Source organism: Leptinotarsa decemlineata, unplaced genomic scaffold (assembly GCF_025532065.1).
Source record: "Leptinotarsa decemlineata unplaced genomic scaffold, Ldec_3_MD MMD2_P_RNA_scaffold_6, whole genome shotgun sequence".
Taxonomy (NCBI): domain Eukaryota; kingdom Metazoa; phylum Arthropoda; class Insecta; order Coleoptera; family Chrysomelidae; genus Leptinotarsa; species Leptinotarsa decemlineata.
Window position 1 is genome coordinate 2,493,029 of NW_027412533.1, and position 21,947 is coordinate 2,514,975.

Genomic DNA, 21,947 nt, shown 5'->3' on the forward strand with positions numbered 1-21,947 from the left:
TAGTGAAATAAAATACAAGTAAAAATGGAACAAATTGAACAAAAATTAAAATGTTGAGAGATTCCAAGCCAAATTACTTCACGACGTTTCGATTGTTAGTACCTATCCACAATCGTTTTCGCGTGATGACAGTCATCACCCGATGGAATCTCTTAACTTTTTAATTTTATTTTAATTTTTGATCAATCTGTTCCATTTTTACTTGCATTTTATTTCACTATTATTTCATTTCAGGTTTTTTGCTTAATATATTTGTTTTTTTTTCAGCTATTCTTTTTATTCTTCTTCTTTAATTTTAAATTCTTCTTTTTAGTTCTTTCAGGGATTTCAAATCATTTTATATAAATAATATCAGATAATGGAAGTCCGAACTAAGGAAATTCATCATGAAACATTGTCAATCACCCTCAAACAAACATTGAAAATAACGTGTTAAGACACGAAAATGTAAAAAGAACACAATAATGGATTGGATATGAATGTAGGAAAAAACTATAACACTCCTCTTGCCTTTACAATCACAAGAAAATTTGGTCAAATTGGTGACACCCGTGAATCGTTGTGTAAATACATATTGTTTGTGTGGGTGTGCTGTGTGATATCCATTGGAAGTGGTCTCATCATGATTTGACAATGCATAGAGGTTACAAGGAAACTGATCTTAGACTGTCTCCTTCGTACTTAATCATATTTAAACATTCCAGAGGAAAGCCAATGGTATCTTTCTACAAATGTTTTACAGAAATTCGAGAAAAATTTTCTATTGATGGGATTGTTGGACATTTTCTTCTTTCTTTGCCCTTTGAACACGTTGGTTTTTCGTCTCCAGCATCCATAAATTCTTCTTTTGTAAAGAAATCTAAGCATTGTAATGAACTCAGTTGACCAATTTTTGTGGTATCGGAAGAGACAAATCCCTGACATGTTTGTAGGTTACCGATGAGTGCCTACAGTGTTGCACATTAGTGTAGATTTGAACTGACCGAAAAAACTATCAATAAACTTGGAGTTACAATCATTAATTACTCATAATAATAATAACTCCTCTGAACCTAAATAAAACACGAAGAAATGATTAAACAGACAAAGCAACACAATAGGCACTTAAATCACTACATGGTTAATTCAAAGATGTCTTCACCCGGAGACGGAAGGATTAGTACTAGCTATACAAGACCAAGTCGTTGCCACACTAAACTACAGAAAAATAACTGTAATAATATTAGACGATGACCGTTTGTAAACTCTTAGCCGGAACAGACATACACGAAAGACATAACATCGCAACAAAAATTATGCACCAGAAAATAATAATAAATAACAATCTAAAGACAGAGAAACAACCTTATTACAAATATTAGCTGCAGCAACTTTTAGAAAACGAAGAAACGAAAATATACTGAGCCACAAAACCCCACACAGACAGAACCACAGCACAGAACAGACCGGATATTACATACATATTCAAACAACAGAAAATCAACTCTCTCATAGATGTAGTCATTCCAGCAGACGCAAACACTAAACAGAAAGAAGACGAAAAAATAGAAAAATACATACCCTTTGCTATGGAGATGAAGTATATATGGAGACAAGAACTTGTAGCAATAATATCGATAATCATGTCACCACAGGGAATACACCGCCATCATTTACTATTAACCTACAAAAAATAAGCATCCACCCATTCACACACACACAGATACAAAAAGCAGTAATAATCAAAACTTGTAACACAGTCAATAAATGTTTGGAACCCCTAACCCAACATAAAAAACAATAATCGTTTCTTTAACTTGAATTTATCCCGTACAGGAAACAAATACCATTGAGGACGATCCTCTGTGAAAAATATTGCTAATGATGATAATAAAGCTTATTGTGCAAAAACAAGTATTAAACACAAAGGGAAAAGGGTTAGCCGAGGGCTATCTTCCACTCGTCCCATAAAAAAGCAAAAATTAGCATACAATATAACTATAGATAACAGTTACAATACACGGAAAAACAATATGATAATGGTACTATTGAAACAAAAAGAAAAGTTACAAACGTTTCTGAACATCTACGAAATGAGTTTCCAAAGTTTTTCTAATTGATATATTGAAAAATTAATATATGCTATTCAGATAGTTCGGTCCAAAGAAGAAAAAACATACCTCAAATTTAGTGGTGGTATGATGTGGAACAGTAAATGTATCTTTTCTCAAGTTGTTAGAATAATTATCGGACCGTTTGCTAATTAATCTGTATAAGTAATCAGGAGTTTAACTTTCCAATAGTTTATAAAAAAATACAGATATGCGATAACGAATTCTAAACTCAATATCCAGATGATCTAATCCAGGGGTCGGCAAGTAGTTTTAGGTGGGGTCTGGATACTGTGGGATAATTTTAACGAGGTCCAGAAAAAAGAATTGATAATGATTAAGTGCTACCTATGTACTATTTTTTTTTCAAATAAAATTCTGAATTATAAAACACAAGACCTAAATTTGATGTGAGAAACTACATAGACGGTCTTGAGCCAGTTTTTTATAATTTGGATCTCGAGAGGAACAGCAAATTCGAAGTGTGTATTCTAGGTAGGCGTTCGTTAATCTTGAACGATATTTTTTAAAAAATTCTTTGAGAAAAATCTTTCGTATTCGTATGTCGAGCTAAACGTAGTGGCCAAATTTATAGCTAGTTTCTTGCAATTTTCATATTTTTCTGGGACATGTTTGGCCCAAAATTCTTCAGTGCATACCGTTTTATACATTTGCAAAGACATATCTTCTTGCGAATCAATTTTCACTATATGATGTGATGGCTTTGACAGATTCAATAACTTGGCAGCGACATCTGTCCGTTCTGCCGCTACATCAACTTCGAATGGCGATTTAAGAAACGAAGATAGCTTGTCCATCTCTGTAAAGTCTTGAAATCTTGTAGCAAATTCGTTCTTGAGAACGGCCAGAAATTTTACAAACACTACAGTCTTCTTCAGAATGTTTTTATATTCAAGAATTTTCGGAAAATAAATAAATTCTTGTCTTGCAATATCTTTTTCAAAGATGCGACTAAAAGCAGACTCGCTTTGTATCAGATCATATATCAATTTTCCATTTCCTTGTACCTCTGCGCTGAGCGCATTTAAATATATATTCATTCTTTTAGAAAAGCCACAACCAGCATATTGTGTTAGTTGTGATGAACTCAAAGTGATTTCTGGCTCCCTGCGTATTTAAATTAGAAAATTTTGCAAATTTAGCCATAAACGTTCAATAACTTGACCTTGGAACATTGTTATGTTGCAGTAAGTCAGAATACGTTGAAAGGTCGATGCTGAAGAGCAGAATGAGATCTCATAAAATTATTCAACTTGACCAGCCTGTTCATCACTTCTTTCAGTATAGCACTAAGTTTACCACAAAGGGTTACCTGGTGAATTATGCACTGATACGATATTAGACCTGGGTTTTTATTCCTGATTCTCTTCACTACACCTTTTTTTTGCCAATACATATTTCCGTAAAAATGGTAGGTATGTAGTTCAACCTAATGATGTTTCGTGCGTAATAAAGATTAAAAATTATTACTAATTCGCACAAGTACACACGCACACACAGGCTAGATAGGAACCTGATCAAACCATATTAGTTTTAGGTACTTGTAAAACAAGTTAACTAGGAAACTTAAAATAAAATAAGTACTAAGTTAAATTCTATGTGGCTCAAAAATATTATTTCAATAATTGAAGGTGAAGTATATCTTACCTACGTATTGATTTATACTTGGTATACAACACATTACAATATTCGGCGGTCCCTAAATAGACCGCGATCCACCTATTGCCGACCGTTGCTAATCTCAATAAGTATGGAATTCCATGATCCCATGCAAGAATTTTGTATTTGTTAGTTGTAAGAATTTCAGTTCAAAGAAGCATATTTTGAAAATGTGTTTTATGTCTTCATTGAAGGAAAGAGAGTTATCGATATATACACCTAAACTGTTGCTAAATCCATCGTCAAATAAGCGCATTATCAAGATAGAGACGGAAGTTTGTTACTTCCTTTTTTGTAGGTCAAATCCTAAGCATAGAGCTGCTGTTTGAATAAGATTCATTCGGAGGCCATGATTCTTGGAAAATGAAAGTGTATTTTCCAATTCCAAGTTCATGTTGGTGTTATAAGATATTATTAGATTGACATGACATATGTAATTGAAAATCATTAGCATATGCATGTACGTCGCACTGAAATTACACTTCTAGAAAGTAAAAAATTACATAAGAACAATAGTGGGCCCAGAATGCCACCATGTAGTATACCAGAAGTTTCCTGAGTCGATGAGCGTAACAGATCATAACCCGTTGAGCTATGTGAGATAGATTTCAATACAAATTGAAAAACTGCTTTCAAACTCTATCATATCATTGATAACCTTCTACAGACATGTGCTGGTGCCATGCTTCTGTCGGAAACCAGGTTACCTGGAAGTATGTCAGCTGTATCCAAATAAAATTCGATTTGTTACGTTATTATTTTCTCAAACATATTTGAGAATGCTGATGAAATATTAATTGGACGTGAGTCATTGGAACAGGTAGGTACAGCTAAATATTTTGAAAGTTGATGGAATATTAGAAATTTTCTAAATATCAGAAAAAATGCCTTGCTTCAGAGACTCGTTAAAATATATTTCACTTCATCGAGGCATTGAAGAAAAATAAGTGAAATCATTTTAATATTTCAATTGTCGATAACGAAAGCAAATAGCATTATTATTGCCATTTCTGTGACAGCTTTCATTATAGCACCCTCACATGATATGAGAACAATAGGTAGATACATACCATTTTCAATCCTGGGGTGTTTGCGGTGATTCACGAACGGTTCTCTTATCATTTTATCTTCTTGTTCAGTCAAATTACTGTCATCATACTATAATTATATCCGTTACAGTCTGTCGCACACATTTTTAATAAGTTTCGCCAATGCAAAGGTCTCGAAAAAAAGACATTCAAAACGCAAGAAATATCGTCGGAGATATTGCAATATATCCGCTGCTAATACCTTGTTTCTGTACTTACCTAATTGCATAAAATCTGAGATGTGGGTCACTTCTTTTCCATAGTAACAATTTAATTCATATACCTAGTTGATCATAAAAACGCTTCAATGTCATACCCGACCATTCACGTCGATGACTGGAATATGCTGCACGATAATCCTGAAAACGAGATGAAATTTATTTCTGTATCAAGACAGCTTGTCTAGTGCATAGGTATTTTATATAGTGTTCATTAGATGACCCTGATGACATTCCATTACATTCAATAATTGATTGAAATTATCTTTATATGATATAAAACAGTCCTTGGCCGAATGAGAAAGATGAAATTAATTTTTCTCGCGGAAAACATATCTACGATTTATATATTGAGCATCACAGAAAAGTTCTATTTGAGAACAACGACAGTTTGAATATGATGATTTACTTTGGATTTGAACCAGGGTTGCCAGCTGTATTTGTACGTTATTTGGGGTAATTATATTCGCATGTTTTGATTTCTCAGGGAATCAAAAAAGTTTGGTCGTAAATTTATTTTCATTTTTGTAGCCACATGTTCAATGTATTCAATAAAGCTGTAAATTGACTTGAAAGCCATTACATAACAATTCTACTTGTTTGTTTGAAGTTTGAAGTAATGAAATTCACAATTTTACATATTCATGGGATTATGATTAATCTTAGAAAACAAGATATATTCTTTGACTATTAAACAGGGAAACAAACAACAGTTATAAATGAATCTGAATCTGATAAAAAATTATTTACTAATTCATTTTCCTTTTATAAAAAGTAAAAATGCCCTACAATTGTTCAACACTGATCTTAATTCGATACAGCGAAAAGTAATAAAAAAATATGTTGAAAATGAGAAATTAAACTTTCCATGTTTGTTTTTACCACTTATATGTTATATTTCTCATTTTTTATTTACAAGTGGTAAACAAACATAGGAAGTTTTATTTCTCATTTTTTATATTGACCTCCTACCACGTAGTAATGGCTACGTCCATCAATTTATTAAAAATGGGAAAGAAAGTTTTTGGTTTCTTACCACTCCATCTTGATTTTTTTGTATCAAGATGAAGGAGTAGAAAGCCAAAAACTTTCTTTCACAAAAATTAGTCACTCCTGAAAATATAACCCTTTCAATAATTTTTGGGAAAGAAAGTATCTGGCTTTCTATTTTTCCATCTTGATGCAAAAAAATGTTTGTAATACAAATGATATAGAGAAAAGTATTTTTCATATAATTCAGCGTTCAGTATTTTTCTTTCGTGAAATTAAATGTTTATATGAAAATATCAGCTTCGTGAGGGCTAATTCTTCCAGTTTGTGTCTGAAAGTTACTTCTTTGCTTGATCTACACATCTTTGTATAGAGTTTAGTTTTGGAATTGATTGCTTCCTTCCTTTCTTTGGAAGATTCCCATATTTTTTGTATCAAGATGGAGAAGTAGAAGGCCAAAGACTTTCTTTCCCAAAAATGAATTACAGTACCTTCGATAATCAATTTACTTTAATTGCATCATCAGGCCCATTTCTATTGCGAGAAGAATGTGAATGCACATAGGTTATTTATGAATAAACAAATTTGAAACTTCAGAATACTATATGAGGTGACTTATAAAAATTAAAAAACGGAAAGACGGTGAATTTTACTAAAGTAAAAAGTAAGGTACATGAATGCCAGGTATACCAACGTAGAGATTCAAAAATGACGTTGGTGACTTTCCCTAACTTCAGAACTTTAATAAAAGCATTATATCTAACGAATGCCAGAAATGTTCCACCATTTCAATTTTAGACAAATAACCAAAAACAGAAAATAAATACCAGACTTACGTCCCTCTTGTGAAATATAAAGTTCACGCTTATTCTTCTGGAATTTGCTGTTCCAGCTAAAGTTGGGTCAAAAAGAAAACATTTTTGAGAGTTGTCAAAAAAAACTTCTCCTGTGGACGATTTTCTGAATCAGAATGGATCTCAAGAAACATTTATAATATGTATGTGTAGTTTTATATCAGTGTTACTTATTCTTATTTTTGAATATATTTATTACAAGGAATTAATGGATGTAGCCTTCACTACGTGGTAGGAGATCATCATGAAAAATGAGAAATAAAACTTCCTATGTTGTCTGCTAACAATTAAAATAATTATACAGATCGAACATACCAATGGTTTCAACGCCGACACAATCCAAAAGTTAGTAAGAAAACAAAGCCTCAAATTTACTTACAGATCAATATACCCCTAGATCAAACAACTAGAAATCCAGAAATTTGTAACTTCAACATATTTGGAAGTGACATTCATGCCACCTACCAGATTATCTGATTTCTTTTTCAATTCAAAAAACACTTCATTGTGAGTTTTTCACTGAACAGTTTTACAAAAATAAAATGCAGCACGTGATTCGCCATACAATGGATTTTTGGGCGTATCTTTATTCCCGCTCGAAGTAGCCATTGTATAGCGAAACACGTGTTGCGGTTTTGTAAAACTGTTAAGTGAAAATCTCACAATAAAGTGTTTTTTAAATACGTTATAGATTGTCTTTTTCAAGACCAAAAATAAAGTGGACAAGATGGAGAAATCTGGAGTTCATAAGCTCTAGTGTCCGGAGAGTAACAGCGTTTAATACATGGGCTGAAAAATCCCGGGCCTAAGAAAGAAAACGCGTTTTTTTGTTCAAAATTGGCTTCATTCATCAACGTAATCTCAATCAAAAACGACGAAATTTCTTACAGGTGAGCATTTTCTTGAGGTCTGCGAACAGCCATAGTCGCTGGAAGCCAAATCTGGCAAATATGGTATATGCGGGAGCAATTCGAACATATTAAAAAATAATAGAGTTCTACCCGTGAAGGCTAAAGCTGATATTCCACCTCATTTGCAAAATTTAGATGAATTCAATAATTTTTTTGTTAATACCTCACCTAATATCTCTCCATCAGTTGATATTATATCCCAATATAATAGTAATGTACTTCATGACTCCAACTTTGAACTATCCCCAGTTGACCAGTCTTTGGTATCCCAAACTCTATGTCCAATAAAAACTAATGCAATTGGATATGATGGTTTGAATATCAAAATGATTCTTCTATGCTATCCAGTAATTCTTCCTTATTTCACCCATATCATCAATTACTGTGTCTCACCAATAATGTTTTTCCTTCAAATTGGAAGAAGGCTCTTATATTACCACTACCAAAAACTATTAATCCTAAAGAACTGAAGGACCTTCGTGCAATAAGCATTTTATCCACGATGTCAAAAGTGTTAGAAAAAATTATTAATCATCAGCTGACGAATTACCTGAATGAAAAATCAATTTTATCGCCGACACAATCTGGATATAGAAGAGGACATAGTGGCACTGTCGCCTTGTTACATATATAGTCGATAATATTCTCTCAGCTTCAGATAAAGGTTTATGTACAGCCCTGATGTTTCTTGATTTCAGTAAGGCATTTGACAATATAAACTATGACGTACTAATGTCACTTTTGCATCATATAGGAATATCTGCAGATAGTGTTGAATTCTTCAATAATTATTTGAGGGGAAGATATCAGAGTGTAACAGTATCAGCCAATAAGTCGAATTTTCTAGAATTGAAGTCGGGAGTGCCACAATGTTCAATCCTAGGTCCACTACCCTTTTCTATTTATACCAGCCAGCTCGTAAACTCCCTTGGACATTGTTCTTCTCATTTATACGCAGACGACACACAGATCTATATCTCTTTCAAACCTGAAGACATTGATAAGGCTTGTGCACAAGTTAATAAAGATATCAATAATTTTGTTGAAACTGCAACTGATCATTGTCTAATTAACAACCCAAAAAAGTTAAATGTTTTGATATTTGGGCCAAAAAATGTCAGGGTGAAGATTGAAGACAAAATAAAAATACTTGACAAGGACCTGTCCATTGTAGATCAAGCGAAACGTCTGGGACTTATTCTAGAAAGTAATTTAAGATTCGAAACACATGTGAAAAAACTTATTCAAAAGGCTTATGGAACTCTTACGATTATTTATGGAAATAGCAACAAAAATAATGTTATGCGATAGTTTAGTTTTGTCCCTAAATTTTGCTGATTCAAAAGCATATGAGCAAAAAAAAAATTCAGAATTCATGTTTACGTCTCATTCATGGGGTTCGAAGGCGAGAAAGTATTTCCAATAAATTGGTTGAAACGGGTTGGTTAAATATGGCAATGCGTGGTCGGTTGCATGCAACGTGCTTATTTCACAGATTAATCATAATGAAGATTCCGATTTACTTATATGAAAAAATTTCATTTGGAACCCATGTTCATACATCGATTTAAAGGTATTTCAACACCACCAATTCACCATCATGAATTCTTTAAACGGTCCTTCAGTTACCAAATTGGCTACGTGTACAACGATATTCCAAACGAAATTAAAAAAATGTATGTGATTAGTTTTAAGTACTACTATAAAAATGTTTTGTGGAAGCAATAAATCAAATAATACATTTCAGATCCCTAAGTTGTTAAGAGTCTATATTATTGTTTTTTTTTTCAAATTCTGTATTCTAGGCATATGCCATAATGTTGAGCTTGTGTGAGGTTAAGTGGTAGAACAAATCAGTAATTTTGAATTATTGATTTGAACTTCGCCTTTGACGTCAGCCCTAGGATCATTAATGTTCCAATTGTAAAAAAATCTGTATGTATCCTAGATTGAATAAAGACACATTATCATTATTATTTCATACAATTTTGCCATCATTTTCACTTATTTGTGCAAGTTGCATTGTCTTCATGAAGCTGCATTTTTTTTCTTCAAATTAGGTCGTCTTTCCGCAATTTAGGCCTTCAAACGCTACAAAAACAGTACATAATATTAATTTTTGATGGTATTTCTTTTCTCAAGATAGTTTATGAATATTACACCACGCACATCCCAAAATACCGAGGTCATAACCTTTCCAGCCCATTATAGTGCTTTCGAGCACCAGTTGCTTTCCACTGAGATGATGATAGTTTTGAATCCGGAGTCAAGTAATGAATTCATGTTTCATCTATTGCCACTTATCAACGCAAAAATTCCGGTTTGTTATGTTTAAACATGGCCAAACACTGCTCAGAATCTTCAAGATGTTCTTGTTTTTGGTCAACAGGGAGTTCGAGCGGGACCCACTGTGGACAGAGCTTTCTCATAGTCAAATGATCATGCAATGTAAAGCCGACACGTTCTTTTGATATCTTTACAATGTCAGCCAGTTCACGCAACTTCACTTTTCGATCATTCAAAACAACTTTGTGAATTTTTTATGTAAAATCAATACAGTTTATTGTATGATTTTCACTGTAAAGGGTTTTTCAAAAACCGCGACACGTGTTTCGCTATACAAGAGCTTCCTCAAGTGATAAAAAACATAGAAATTTTCATTTCTCTTTTCATAAACTAAAAGTTACTTCTAAATTACAACTATTTTATTTCAAGCAATTAAGTTGAAAATAATTTATTTACAAAGATGTGTAGATCTTGCATTGAAGTTACTTTTAGATTCAAAGTGGAAATAAGAACCACTCCAAAACAACTTTTTTTTATTTTATAAAGCTACTCTTTGTTTTGAAAAAAATCCTTATATGGTTTTTTCAATTTAAGTTTTTATTGTTTGAAAAATTATTCTAAACAAATGCATTTCTTATGAGAGAATTGAATTTTCGTTGACGATTCTGGTTTCTAATGCAAGTATTGATTTACAAGAAAAAATCCTTTTTTCTTAAAAAAATAAAAACTCAAAGCATGAAATAAGAATTTGGTAATCCACTATTTGATTTTTCCGTTAAAATGAATGCTGCTTTGTATTCTGAAAAAATTATAGTTTTTTCAATTTTTCCTTTATTCATTTGATGAATAAACTGTTAAATACATTTTTTTCACACTTTCTCTTGACTAACTTAAAATTTAATAAAAACAACCATCTATCATTCTGTAACAAACAATTCTTCAAACTGGTTTTCTCGAAATGATAAAAATAGTTACTTTTATCAAATTTTATTGAACCCACCATAAAATTGTATTTTTCCATGGACAATTTTTAAACAATAAGAATGTGGAATTAAAAAATCATGTAAATGTTGTTTTCACCAATAAGAAAATAAGCCTACCGAAATATTTGAAAAAAATATTTATCAATGCTTCTTTTATGATATTAGTTTTACAACATCTTCGATTGTTCATAAATAAATAGAAATATATTTCAATTTTTGCTAGCGAGGATCTTCTCTGAAGCCTTCAAACAATGGCTCCGAAAAGAAAAAAATTTCTAGGCTTCAATTTTGAAAATCTGCAAAGTTTTTCATATAACTTTCAATTTGGGAAAAAATCAATTATTAAAAGCATAATAAAGGGCAAATTGAGATAAGTTTTTTTGCCAGCGGGTTATTATTCATTCAGCTATCCACAGAGTACCCAATTTTTTCATTCCTGAGTGTTCATATTGAATGGATATTTTAGTGTATTCGTATTTTTTCACCGCTCAATTGAAACTACAAATATTGGTGTACCAGTTTCAGCAGTTGAGATTTGTTTTAGAAAAGTTTCTGCTCTTCAAACATAATTTTTCAAATTTTAAATTACTGGAATAGTTTGACATATTCACCAAAAACTAACCCCTCTTTATTCTGCATGTAAAACCTTCATCTAAGAGAAAGACTGTTAACTAGTAATAGCTCCATCTCGTAAACAAAGCTCCAAGAGGGAAAGAAACATCTCATATACCAATACTCTTGACAAAAATCGAAATCATGAAAACGATATCGAGGAGAGATACATACGTAAAAGAAGATTTCGAAATAAAATTTCGAAACATTCATCTCTCCCAACATACCTACTCAGTAGGTTCTGATAAATGTCTGCCGGAAAACAACTACTTCCTCGACTAATTCCACGTGGGATTTCGAACTAGTTACTAGGTGACAGTCTTTCTTTAAGTTGAAAAGATTCATACCTTAGTTCCCAGGCACATTGTTGTTTGGGTAGAATCTTTCCTGCACCGATGAGAGGTAATACCTCAAAATCGGTCTGTAGGTGATCTAATTGAATGATTTCAACATGTTTCTACTGCTGGATAAACGAGAAACGTCTGCAAGACCTAATCTATGTGAAGTATCGTGCATGAATGTCTGTCGGATATAATTCAATATCCAAGGTGGTATTAGCCCGGGAGGCATTTACCAGAACTTTGTAGGTATGTTGGAAGAGATGAATATTTTAAAATTTTATTTCGAAATATTTATTTTCATGTACGTAAGTATCTCTCCTCCATACATTTTTCATAATTTTGATAGTACAATTTGTTAGTACCATTGGCTCACATCGTGAATTACACTGTGTGTAATTACGATACAATTATGATGAAGGCGCACTGAAAGTATGTGAAATGACACTTATGAACTAGACTGTATTACATAAGTGTAAGGATCAACTGTCGGATGTTCGAAATAACCATCAAATCGTGATACCCACTACAAACCTTTTGTCACGAATTACTACATACGCACAAAATTCGTATTGCCTATCCTGATATCGAAACAAGTAAAAGTAAAACTCCTTTTAATGACAAAAGCGATGGCTGATCTAGTTTAATGATACACGTAATGAAAAAATCAACGCTTTACCCTTCCACATGACTATATATAAAGCTTATGAGGAGCTCAAAGTGCACCACACATCACTCCAGTGAAACCAACCGTTCACTTTTGTTTTTGACTAGACATTTTTGCGAAAATGAAATTTTTGGTAAGTATAGTGATTGTGATTCTCGGATTTTGTTGGTCTACGTAGGGTGTGAGAGTGAAAATGGTGTTCTTTTGAGGTGTACGTATCAAAATAATAATAAAAATGGGTTTTCGTATTGTCACAATGTAAATTTTCGATGAATGAGGTGAATATAGTAAAATAATGATATTTCATTATTATTGGAATTGGCCGATACTTGATGAAGATCCACAACTTTTTCAAGAACCACTGTGTTGTGAGATTTTCACTAGACAGTTTACAAAACCGCAACACGTGTTTCGCTGTACAAAAGCTTCCTCAAGCTCTTTTATACTGTGAAAACGTTTTCATAATACTTATGCGATTTTGTAAATTGTCCAGTGAAAATCTCACAATGAAGTGCTACCTACTTGATTAATTATTGAAAAAGAAAAAAATTATTTTCTTTCAATTTTCATCGAAATATTCATCTAGAAGTCAGAAAAACTAAAAGTGTTTTCCACTAATTTGTTCATGCCAGGTCAAAGAGATATTTATGCAATATTTGTTTGAAAAATACCAATAATCATTCGAATCATTCTGTTTGTATTGAAAGTTATCAATTTTTTTTTTTCATTCTGAAGACAATCGATCGTAAATTTACCAAACCTGTAAAATGCAGTAGTTGCAAATAATTCTTTTTGGGCATTTTTGAAATGACTTTATATGTACGCCATTATTGGGAGGGTCCACTTCAAAAATCATAAAAGTTATTTCCTGAAATATGTATATTTTTTTCAGCTGTATCTATATACATTCCACAGTTTTGTTAATAATTTTTAGAATTGCACAAAGGGTTGAACTTCCTTTCTTTCATTTTTCATGAATCCATATTATATCATAAATGATGAGATATGAACAATCACTTCTCAACTAGGTTGAGTCTTTATTACTTTTTTTGACATTCTGTCTGATAGTTGAGTTTTTTTTGAAAAGTTAGTAATACCATAACTATAGTATATTTGCAAGTCCTGCCAATATACTTGAAGAAAATGAATTCAGAAAATGTTTCTTTGAACAAATATTTTTTTTACTGTCAAGATATTTTGATTACCCAATTTCAATATTCAAATATGTATACTCTTGGAGATATTGTTATCAATGGCTCAAAACTATTTCAATCTACCAGACGTTTCGGCTCTGTATTGAAACATATCATTATTATAAATGAAAATATGCTGAAAAATATTTCACGTATTTTTGATAAAAGCTACCGCCGAAATTTTACATTGAAAGTTACCCTTAATCATTTTGGCTTCTGTTAGAAAAATAATTAGTTTTCGTATTGGATAAATCTCATACTTCAATTAATTTTATATATCTGGTAATGGTCTTTTTCATAAATTGTTTGCAGGGTATTTTTTAATCTATGTAGACTGCATCACAGTCTTGTAAAGGAATTTTCTATGCAAGTATTTGGTGGCAATGGTTTTGAACTTGTAATAATGAGAATGTTTTCATTTTTTCTAGTCCTTCTAGCAGATTGAATTTGTATCGAAATAACAATTTTGGTGTGTTTCTTTGACCACGAGGTTCTAAAAATTCCGCAGATATATTATCTATTTTCAGAATATTGCATACCTTACATTTACTGTTCTCTTCTGTTTGTCAAGTTTGGAAACAATTCATTTCATTAGCTTAGAATTTAAAGTAGATTTACAAGGCAAAGTTATGATGTGGATCTATTCTTTAAGATAATCAAAACCATTCGATAACCGATCACCTCGGAAAGGAAGGAGTTAGTATTCCTTCCTCAGGTTCAAAACTATCCTGTATTACTAGAATAAATTGCCAGGTGAAAAAAGATTGGTAGCCTATTCCTTAACAAGCTGAAACATTCCTAACGTTGGATAAGATACATTTAAAATTGGTAATATGGCTACTTATAGAGTATTTGATACTGATATCCCACTCCAGCAAATGCACTCATCAGATACTGAGAGTTATTTCTATGTAGTTGTACTCCCCAAAACAGTAGAACAATCCACATAAAGGCGTAATAATTGCAGAGTGGCTGAAAACCTTTCTAGCTATTATATTCTACTATTGTAACCAGTCTTGTTTCAACAAAAACCAATGAATGAAAATAAAGATTATCGATATAATTGGAATCATTCAAATGAGAACAGGCTCGCAATATCTGACCTAGGATCTGATTGCAATTTCAATTTGAGTGGACCTAGAAGCAAAACATTTAACACTCTCACATCTATAGGCTGGGAATATTGTTTACATACATTTGCCACATTTCAGGTTCTTATTGTTGCCACCTTGGCCATCGCTTCAGCCTCTGAAGAAAAGAAGGAAAAACGTGGAGTCCTTGGTCTTGGCTATGGAGGATATGGTGGACTTGGCTATGGAGGATATGGAGGTATCGGTTACGGTGACTTGGGACATGGACTTGCTTTGGGAGGACATGGACTGGCTTTGGGAGGACATGGACTAGCTTTGGAAGGACACGGACTGGATTATTCTTCCTATTCTGCACCCATAATCACCAAATCCTATGCCGCTCCAATCATCTCTGCTCCCATCGTAAAATCCTACTCCACCCCTATTTTGTCAGCCCCTATTATCAAATCCTACGCAGCTCCAATTTCCTACTCTGCTCCCATCTTGACCAAGTCTTACGCCGCCCCAGTATTGTCCGCCCCTCTGATAAAGTCATATGCCGCTCCAATTTCTTACGGAAGTGGTCTATCCTTGGGGTACGGTGGATATGGAAAACTCATCCACTAAGGTGTTGGAAGTGATTTGTTTTTTGTATTATTTGTGCTGTACATAATATTTTTGAATGTTTTCAGTTGATGAATAAAATATTGTATATCGTATCGGTATTTTTATTTTGATTAGATAATATTCTCATGTTAGTTACAATATATTTGAAACTATTATTTTCAACATGCCCTGTAGAAGATGTAATGGAGGCAATTTATAAAACAACTAGAAGTAGAAATAAGTTCAGGAATGAAATTGCAAAAGGAAAAATCAAAATTCGATATGAAACTTCTACAAAAGTAGTACTGAAGATGGCTAAAATTATCTGTAGAGCTAGCAATTAGAATAACAGAACAAAAAAACTGTTGTTAGCAGAAAAATAAATGCAAATCAAATATCTAGTGCTACTAAACATGGATTATTCACCTCATATGTACAGATTGTACATTTTTCAAAAATCTCGAACATAAAATTCCACCTATCTACCCAACAGAACAGACATTTACAATTTGAAAATACGAAAAATTTGTCCAAGAGATCTTTCTCATGATAGACAATGTTTCATGATGAATTTCATTAGTTCAGACGTCCAGTGTCTAATAATATATAAAATGATTTGAAATCCCTAAAAGAACCAATACAAATTAAAAACTTTCAAAAAAGAGCTGAAAGTAACAATTATATAAGGCAAAAAATCCTGATACTACTGATAAGTTTCCTATCTAACCTGTGTGTGTGCGAATCAGACTGATGCGATTTAAATATTTTCAAATCTCTGTTAGGCATACGAAACATCTTGTACCTACGTTGATATGGATCCCTAAAAACGGTTTTTGTCAGAATTGATTGAACAATATTGTTTTACGCTGCCTGATAGGCCTACAGCGGTTCCAGTGTACCTTATATGCAATAAAACTGTCGTTATTGTTAAAAGTGGAAAATTGAAGCGACAATACGAAATAACTCATCAGTTCTTACAAAAAGAGTACAAAATACTAGTTCGTTGCATGAGCGACCAAGAAAATTCCACGGAAGCAGCGTTACGTGTGTGCTGGATGCGTAATAAATACCAGAAACATTTTCAGATTCTGAGATAGTGAAGAAATGTATGTTGGCAGTAGTTACGTCACTTTTTGAAGAAAAAAAAGATGTTGTCCCTGCAATTCAAAGTATTTCATTGTCAGCGAGAAGTAATATACGAAGAACTGAAATTTTAGCTGCGGATATTAAAAACACTCTACTTGAACTTCTGCAAAAGGCACCTTGCTACGCCATAGCACTTGATGAATCGTGTGACATTGTTGATGATGAACAAATGTCAATTTTCGTAAGATATTTTGACATTGAGTGTAAGATTTTTAGGGAAGAGTTGTTAGCAATATTGCCGTTGAAAGGTAATACTCGAGGAGAAGACTTATTCGAAGTCATTGATGATTTTATTACGAAATATAACATCAGTTATGATAAAATGGTTTCGCTTTGAACTGACGGCACCCCAGCAATGATTGGCAATGATAAAGGTGTAGTAAAAATAATAAGAGATAAAAATTCTAATATCGTATCAGTGCATAATTCACCAGGCAGCCCTTTGTGGAAAACTTAGTGCCACACTCAAAGAAGTGATGGACAACTTGGTCAAGTTGATTATTTTTATGAGATCCCATTCTGCTCTTCAGCACCGACTTTTCAAAGAGTTCCTTTCTGAATGTGTCTCTGCGTTTTCTGACTTACTACAACACAACTATGTTCGTTGGCTAAGTAAAAATCAAGTTATTGAACATTTCTGGCTAATAAAAGAACAAGTACGCAGGGAGCCAAAAAGCACTTTGAGTTTATAAAAAACCAGCGAAATATGCTGGTTGTGGCTTTTCTGAAAGATATTTTAAAATATTTGAATGCACTCAATACAGAGTTACAAGGAAATGGAAAATTAAGATGTGATCTGATACAAAGCGTGTCTGGTTTTCGTTGTAAGCTGGTTATCTTTGAAAAAGATGAAAATTTATTCATTTTACAACGATTCTTGAATTTGAAAAGGAGAACTCTGAAGAAGACATTGCATTGTTTGGGAAATTTCTTAAGAACGAATTTGTTATAGTCCCGTCATTATAGTAAGTTCACCTCGGAATTCGAGATACCCAGCTGTAAGTCTGTAAATACTTGTATATTGACACCCTAAAAATTGTCTCAAAACCTACATATGGGAGGGTGTAATCTTTTTATTGAAAAATATCATTGAATACATTTATTTTTATTGAAAGTTAAGAAATGGAATAAAGGGTACAAAAACTACAATTTATAATTTTAATCATCTTCTTCCTCTTCATCGTCGTCTTCTGGCTGCTGGTAAATTTCAAACTGGTCTTCATTATCGTCTTCAACGACATTTGTCTCAATTTCTTCCGTGATTTCGGGGTCAAAGGATCCATCTTCGTTAATGTCGCTGTGATATGGTAGACCATTGAGACAAGCTTGCCCATTACATTGGCCACAAGTTAAAGAGCATTGCAAGCACGCTTTCCTGCATCCGCATCGCGAACCACAACCACTCTTGCAGTTGCAGAAAATTGTATTTAGCAAATCTTCTGGAGCAGGTGGTAAAATTGTCATGATAGGCTCCAGAAAATCGTTTCGCATTGCCCAACCCCATACCTGGGGTTCCAAATCATGTCCTAACCAAGTTTGAACGGTTGAAATGTTGATGAGCAGCTGCACTTGTTGGTGGAATATTTGAAAGCTGCACAGGTTTATTAAGTTTTGTAGACTTGACGTAATGCATATAACGAAGATGATCGAGACTTTTCACAGATTTCGGAGCATTATAGACTGCCAATAAGGGTTGAGTTCCACTCTCTAATAATCTCTGGGCCGAACAATTTTCTTCCTCAAATGTTGCAGCTAGTTCATCCAAATTTGTCAGTTTCTCAAAAACTTTTAAAAATGATTTTTTCCCTTTTTGAAAAGCGCAGAAGTTGTGTCACAGCCACTTAATGCGTGCAGAAATAAAATATGTTTTTTAGAATGAGGATAATTATCAAAACTTTTAGTCGAGTATATCTCCGTTTTTACATTACCTTTCCCAACTTTTTTAAACAAAATTTCTTGTTCGTAAGACAGTGTACGCCCAATTAAAATGACAAGTAAATCAATATCTTGTCCTATTATAACTGCAGTTTTTTTAGACTTTGATTCTTCAATTGCAGTTTCAACAATGAGAACATCCGCATCATCATCTCTGGCTTGTTTAGTAGTAATATTTGCAGCTTGTAATTTTTCAATTAAGATATTAATGAACTTATCTTTGTTATTTCGATTTGATAAGAATTTTTCTTGAGTAACTGGTACAACCATTGTTTCATCGAAACAAACTTCATACGTTTTTGAAAGTGCAGCAGGTCTTCTCTGCTGCTCCATAGCTTTTACGTTCTTACTGTAGTCTGAATATCCATCAAATACAACAATTATTTTGGAACTGTAATGCCTTTGTAAATAATTCATGTATTTATCAAAAATAATAGAAAAAGTATCTTCTCTGCTCCATACAATATGAATAGATATAGATTTAATGCATGAAGAAAATGATAAAATATAATATAATAGTTAATAAAAATTGACAAATATTTATAATCATTGATTTATCGATAGTTCATCAACTATATATGGCGCGTTTTCGACCGGAGGCACCGGTTGACCTGAAGTGATGCTGTGACCGCGCGCTCTCCGCCCTCTATCTCGAAAACGGTTCACCGTATAAAAAATGTTTTCAAACAAAATTTGTAGAGAATTTTGTATTCTACAATATTGATAATAAATACAAATAGCAAAAAACCCATAGGAAATGAGATATTTCCAAAAAAAGCACAAAAAACCGATTTTTGTGACCTTTCACCTTGAAATTTAATAGTTGCTTACACCCTACACATATGTAGGTTTTGAGACAACTTCTAGGGTGTCAATATACAAGTATTTACAGACTTACAGCTGGGTATCTCGAATTCCGAGATTCTTACCTAATTTAAGCTTAAATGACTGGATTATTACAAGAATCCAAGACTCTGCAGAGATAGGCAAGGTATTTCCGTTTCTTAAATCTCCATTTTAAATTTATGCAGCGGCAAAATGAACAGATGTGGCTGCCAAGTTGTTTAATCTGTCAAAGTCATCACTTCCAATGGAGATAATTGATTTTCAAGAAGATGTGTCTTTGCAAATGTATAGAACGATATCCACTGAAGAATTTTGGGCCAAACATGTCCCAGAAAAATATAAAAATTGTGAAAGACTAGCTATCAATTTGGCCACTATATTTGGCTCGACATACATATGTGAAACATCTTTCTCAAAGATTAGTTTTTTGAAAAACAAATATCGTTCGAGATTAACAGACGCTCACCTAGAAGACACACACGAATTTGCTGTTCCTCTCGAGAACCAAACTATAAAAAACTGACTCAAGACCGTCGGTGTAGTTTCTCACATTAATGAGAGGGTCTTGTATTTCTTTTATAATTTTTTTATAATAATTATTATTATTTGTTTTATTTTCTGGATCCATGCTCTATACCCATCACGGGACTGCGGTGGACGAAGGTGTGAAGACACCATCCTGACAGGCCATAATGGACCCCTCAGTTTTCGAATTTAGCACACTCGTCCTGAATAAAGCAAAGCTCAGACACTTTGATAAGTCAAGGTCTTCAATCTTTCTGAAGAAGACCCCATGCCTTGGCTTAGCCTTGTTTTGCCATAGGAGTGAAGTGATCTCTGCGGCTTTCATATGGGCGTTTTGCTAAATTAACTCCAACTCGGTGACAGAGTTGTGATGTAAAATTGAGTTTTTTTGTAAACTCCTTATAAAATGTCACCCAAGATCAAACTTGTTACATGCACATCAAAGACTGAATTTGTTCAAGGATATTTATTGTAGATTGTTATATGTATGTTTATTATCCTGTATTATAAATAGTAAGCTAGGGTGGTTGTTATGACGATAGATAACAAGAAGAGAGGTACAACTGTACAAATGTTTATTGATGTTTTAAAAGGCTTATAACATGGTGTCAGAAGTAGGATTCGAACCCAATAAACGCAGTGTCATTAACTTAGAAAGTATGTAACGATCAGAAAAATACGGAATATCATTTATAAGTTTAATGAATAACAGAATTATCAGAACATAGGACAGATCTCAGAGTATCCCATATAATAATAATCTTCATTGAAATAGGAAACCTAATATAAATATCTATGAGTGTAATAATAACACTAGCATACAAAAATTTCAAATCGAAACAATTGGAGATTCAAACTAGCATGTAGTGAATATTACATATAACGATTTCAGTATCATATGTTGAGTAACATTTAAATAGATAATGAAATATAGGTACATATATACATTAAATTATTAATAAAACAGTGATATTTGGTTTCATTACAGATACAAATAATCTAGTGAACAATTGAAAACAATTAAAAACAATAAATGAAAAAATAATAAATGATAGCCAATAATGTCCCAAATAATTCCACATGACTATACAATTTGTATTCTATTATTTTTTTTTTAATTTTCTAAGTGCTCTTTTAAAATCTTTTAAAATGGATATTTTTTTTATTTATTCAGGTAATTCATTGAACTCGTGGAAGCCCTTGAAAATTAACGAATTCATGGTACTTCCGAATGCCGGTTTGTTTATAGTATATTATTGGAATTTCTTGTATTATAATTATGAATGTTTTTATTGAATTTGATGTAATCTTTAAAATATTCTGGTGCCATTCCATTTACAATTTTGTATACTAGAGACATTGTAAAATAGTAGAGTCTACTTTCAACTGATAACCAATTCAAACAATCAAGCATACTTTTTATGGGAGTACGGAGATTTGTTCTCAAGATTACTCTCATCCCTCGAGTTTGTAGTTTTTGTAGCATATTTAATTCATTTAGGTTGAATAAAAATAATAATGACACGCAAAAATCAAAGTGTGGTTGAATGATGGTATTGTAAACTGTTACTTTGGACTGCATTGACAAATTTTGTGCTATTCTATTGCGATATTTTCTTTTCTTATGTATATATTCAAAGTGATTGTCAAAATTTAAAAAATTATCCAGTTGAAAACCAAGGTATTTGACTGATGACACTTCAGTTTTTTCGTAATTGATATTGAGGTTTATACCGTTGATATCTAGAGAACTCTATTTATATTTCGTGGTGAATATCATATCATTGCTTTTATTTTTGTTACGTTCAACTTCAATTTGTTAGTGCATAAATACTCATTTACCGCTCCTAAAATCCTATCCATTTTATGAATAACTCTATATAAATTCATATCGCTACACATAAGCAAC

At 32.6% G+C, this 21,947-nt stretch overlaps 2 protein-coding genes across 6 annotated transcripts in view; one reads left to right on the forward strand and one right to left on the reverse strand.

The window, feature by feature from the left end:
- Positions 1-8,522, reverse strand: part of LOC111513998 (uncharacterized) — a 30,362-nt gene extending 21,840 nt beyond the window's left edge. For 2 of the 4 annotated variants that reach the window (XM_074169785.1, XM_074169783.1), the window contains exons 1-2: positions 8,382-8,522; positions 5,078-5,217 (exon numbers count right to left, since the gene is read on the reverse strand). The gene's annotated coding sequence lies outside the window, so the exon portion shown is untranslated. Of the gene's footprint in view, positions 1-5,077; positions 5,487-7,999; positions 8,258-8,381 lie in introns of those variants that run through there. The other 2 variants (XM_074169784.1, XM_023170233.2) reach the window with 2 other exon arrangements.
- The window catches only part of LOC111514020 (uncharacterized), a 44,433-nt gene extending 28,734 nt beyond the window's left edge, over positions 1-15,699 (forward strand). The window contains exons 1-2 of one of the 2 annotated variants that reach the window (XM_023170252.2): positions 12,705-12,850; positions 15,122-15,699. In XM_023170252.2, the coding sequence (XP_023026020.2) occupies positions 12,839-12,850; positions 15,122-15,607 (498 nt within the window). In that variant the 5' untranslated portion in view covers positions 12,705-12,838 and the 3' untranslated portion in view covers positions 15,608-15,699. Of the gene's footprint in view, positions 1-12,704; positions 12,851-15,121 lie in introns of those variants that run through there. The other variant, XM_074169781.1, reaches the window with a different exon arrangement.
- Positions 15,700-21,947: the final 6,248 nt, after the last annotated feature.